Genomic DNA, 3,152 nt, shown 5'->3' on the forward strand with positions numbered 1-3,152 from the left:
AGATTAGGAGTAGAACAGAGGTGTGATGTTGAACAGAGGCTCAAGTTGGCCACAGAGATCCATTCTAGCTCTGAGATTCTGAGAGAAAATCATTCTATAAATCCAATAACTGAGACATAGACCCTAAATTGCCTTTTACATCATACTTTAATACTGGAGTCTCCAAGATAAAATTGCAACCAAGTCACATGGACAAAGTACAATTATTTATTTACTGAATGGAAAAATTTTGTTGAGAGCTCTTTTGAAATCCTTGTTGCGTAGAGTGTAAATGAGAGGATTTAAAGTGGGGCTGATAGTGGTGTATAGGACAGCCACTACTTTGACATTGTCAGTGGAGGACCCAGAGCCTGGGAGAATATATGTGTATATAACAGTGGTATAATATATAATGACCACGATGAGGTGGGAGGAACAGGTAGAGAAGGCTTTCTTCTTGCCCTCTGTGGTGTGGATCTTCAGGATGCTGGAAATGATGAAGCCGTAGGACACCATAGTGAGCACAAAATTAATCACCGCTAAATATATATCTGCAATGATGACCATGGTATTGTTCAGGTATGTGGAGGTGCAGGAGAGCTGTAGCAAAGTAGGAATTTCACACAAAAAGTGATTAATTTTATTTGGTCCACAGAAGGTTAACTGAATCATGAGGCCAGTGTGTACTGATGAGTTGATGGTACTAATGGTCCACACACTACCAGCTAAAAGGATGCAAACCATTCTGCTCATCATGGTAGTGTAATGGAGGGGGTGACAGATGGCCACATACCTGTCATAAGCCATGGCTGTGAAGAGCAGCAGTTCAGCACCCAAAAACCATGTAAGGAAATACAACTGAGTCATGCACCCAGCATAGGGGATGGATTTCTTGTCTGCCAGGTTCTCCAGCAGTTTGGGCAGAACTGTGGTTGTGCAGCCAATATCTAACATAGCCAGGTTGGCAAGGAAAAAATACATTGGGGTATGGAGACCTGAATCTTGTCTTATGGTCACCACAATGAGAGTATTGCCTGCTAGGGCCATGATGTAAAAGAAGAAGAAGATGCAGAAGAGGGCCAGATGAAGTGAAGGTGTCTCAGAGAAACCCTGCAGGATAAACTCAGTCACTATTGTTTGATTGCTCACTGCCATTTGCCCAGAAGATGGCTCCTAGATCCAACAGTGGATGTCTTCCAAAGGAGAGGCTCCTTCATGTGGTATGAAATGAGTGAGCTGAACTTTAGCAGAAACAAAATGTACATATTTACATTAAAATTCAAAAACTATGTGGGGTAGAAATAGGTTGGAGTACATATATACAAAATTAAAATTGTCACTAACTGGTGAAAACACATATTAAAAATGACAACATTAGCACCTGTCCCAAATGAGATTAATGTAAAATTCACTCCCTAACCAATACCTTCTACCTCTAAGTGAAATCACATTTTAAACATGCACATCCTTTTCTTGAACCTCTCTCTTTCTTGTGTTACACGCTCCACCTTTTTCCCATTGTTTTGCCTCTTTGAAGACAAGGACCATATATTATTTATATTACTTCTTCCTATTAAGTGTAATAAACATTTATTAGGTACCTACCATGTGCCAGGCACTGTCATAAGTACTGGGGATACAGATAAGAACAAGACTGTCACAAATAGTACAGAAAAAAGAGAAACAACTAACCACTGGCCTTAGAAACTGAAGACCTGGTTCTGAGTTGCAGCTCTGACACTATTAAGCTCTGTAACATTAAACAAACAAATGTGACTGCTTAGAGCCTTGGTTTTTCCATCTGATAATGGGATAGTATTAAATTTTATATCAGAGATCTGGATGTGGAAAGATTTAGAAAAAAGAAAAAGAAAAAAAAGGCCCTGGCAGCAGTTCCAGGATGGAGAGGAATGCTTATAATTATAGTTATTAATATTTTATAATACTAATAATTATAATTATTCATGCTTGTAATTATAAGGAATGCTTCTAATTGTACATAAGAGAGAAAAGGCTCTGTGTCTAAGCTACAAGGCAGAAAGAAACACTAGCAGTTTTGATTGCAGGAGAGCAGGGATAATGTTTATACTTCCAGGTCGATGGAACTAGCACATGTGGCTGCAGGAGAACAAGGTGCATTCCTAATTACAGACCAGAGCATAAGCCAGAAGAGCAGTGACCACACCTCTTCTTGAATCAGACCACCCTGGAAGCACAAAATCTTATAGAATTCCAGAATCAGCTCTGAAAACAGCAGTACATTAAAAAAAATGAAGCTTGGGAGAATGCCCTTTCCAACCAGGAACCAAGCCTAACTTTAACATGAAGATCAAAGTCAAGACATAGGCTGGAAATTAAGTAAAGAATAAGAAAAGAACTAGACCATTAAAAATCTCCTACGGTGACAGGGAAGATCAAGACACAAATTCAGAAGAAGACAATGATATCAAAACAAATACAAGCAAAGGCATGAAGAAAAACAGTGCATTGGACTTAAGTCCAATAAGAATGCCTAGGAGAGTTGAAAAAGATTTTAAAAATCAGATAAGAGAGATAGAGGAAAACTTGAGGAAAGAAATGACAGTGATGCAAGAAAATTATGAAACAGAGACAACAGCTTAGCAAAAAAGGAGCAAAATGGTACTGAAGAAATCTTTAAAAATACAATTATTCAAATGGAAAAAGAGGTATAAAAACTCACCAAAGAAAATAATTCCCCCCAAAAAAAGTTTTGAGTAAGTGGAAGCTAATGACTCCATGAGACATCAAGAAACAATAAAACAAGTCAAAAAGAATGGAAAAAAAAGAAAAGAAAATGTAAATTCCCTCATCAGAAAAGCAACTGACCTGGAAAATAGATCAAAGAGAAATTTAAGAATTATTATACTAACTGAAAGCCATGATCAAAGAAAAAGCCTAGATATAACATTTGAAGAAATTATCACAGAAAATTGCCCTGATATCTTCAATCCAGAAAGTTAAAATATATGTGGAAAGAATCCACTGAGCACCTCCTGAAAGACATCCTAAAATGAATACTCCTAAGAAAATTAGAGCCAAATTCCAGAGCTCCTAGAACAGAGAGAATACTTTAAGCAGACAAAGAAATATACAAATATGATAAAGCCATAGTCAGGATCACACAAGACTTACCAACTCCCCTTTCAAGGAGT

At 37.6% G+C, this 3,152-nt stretch overlaps 1 protein-coding gene across 1 annotated transcript; it reads right to left on the bottom strand.

The window, feature by feature from the left end:
* Positions 1 to 207: 207 nt before the first annotated feature.
* On the bottom strand, positions 208 to 1,134 carry LOC114042131 (olfactory receptor 13A1-like). Its single transcript, XM_027860808.1, has one exon. It carries the CDS (start codon positions 1,132 to 1,134, stop codon positions 208 to 210), a length of 927 nt encoding a protein of 308 aa, XP_027716609.1.
* Positions 1,135 to 3,152: the final 2,018 nt, after the last annotated feature.

The sequence above is a fragment of the Vombatus ursinus genome, unplaced genomic scaffold (assembly GCF_900497805.2).
Source record: "Vombatus ursinus unplaced genomic scaffold, bare-nosed wombat genome assembly UNPS02014264.1, whole genome shotgun sequence".
Lineage (NCBI taxonomy): Eukaryota > Metazoa > Chordata > Mammalia > Diprotodontia > Vombatidae > Vombatus > Vombatus ursinus.

Coding starts and splice junctions, on each gene's coding strand:
- LOC114042131 (XM_027860808.1), bottom strand. CDS start 1,134: ATGGCAGTGAGCAATCAAACAATAGTGACTGAGTTTATCCTGCAGGGT.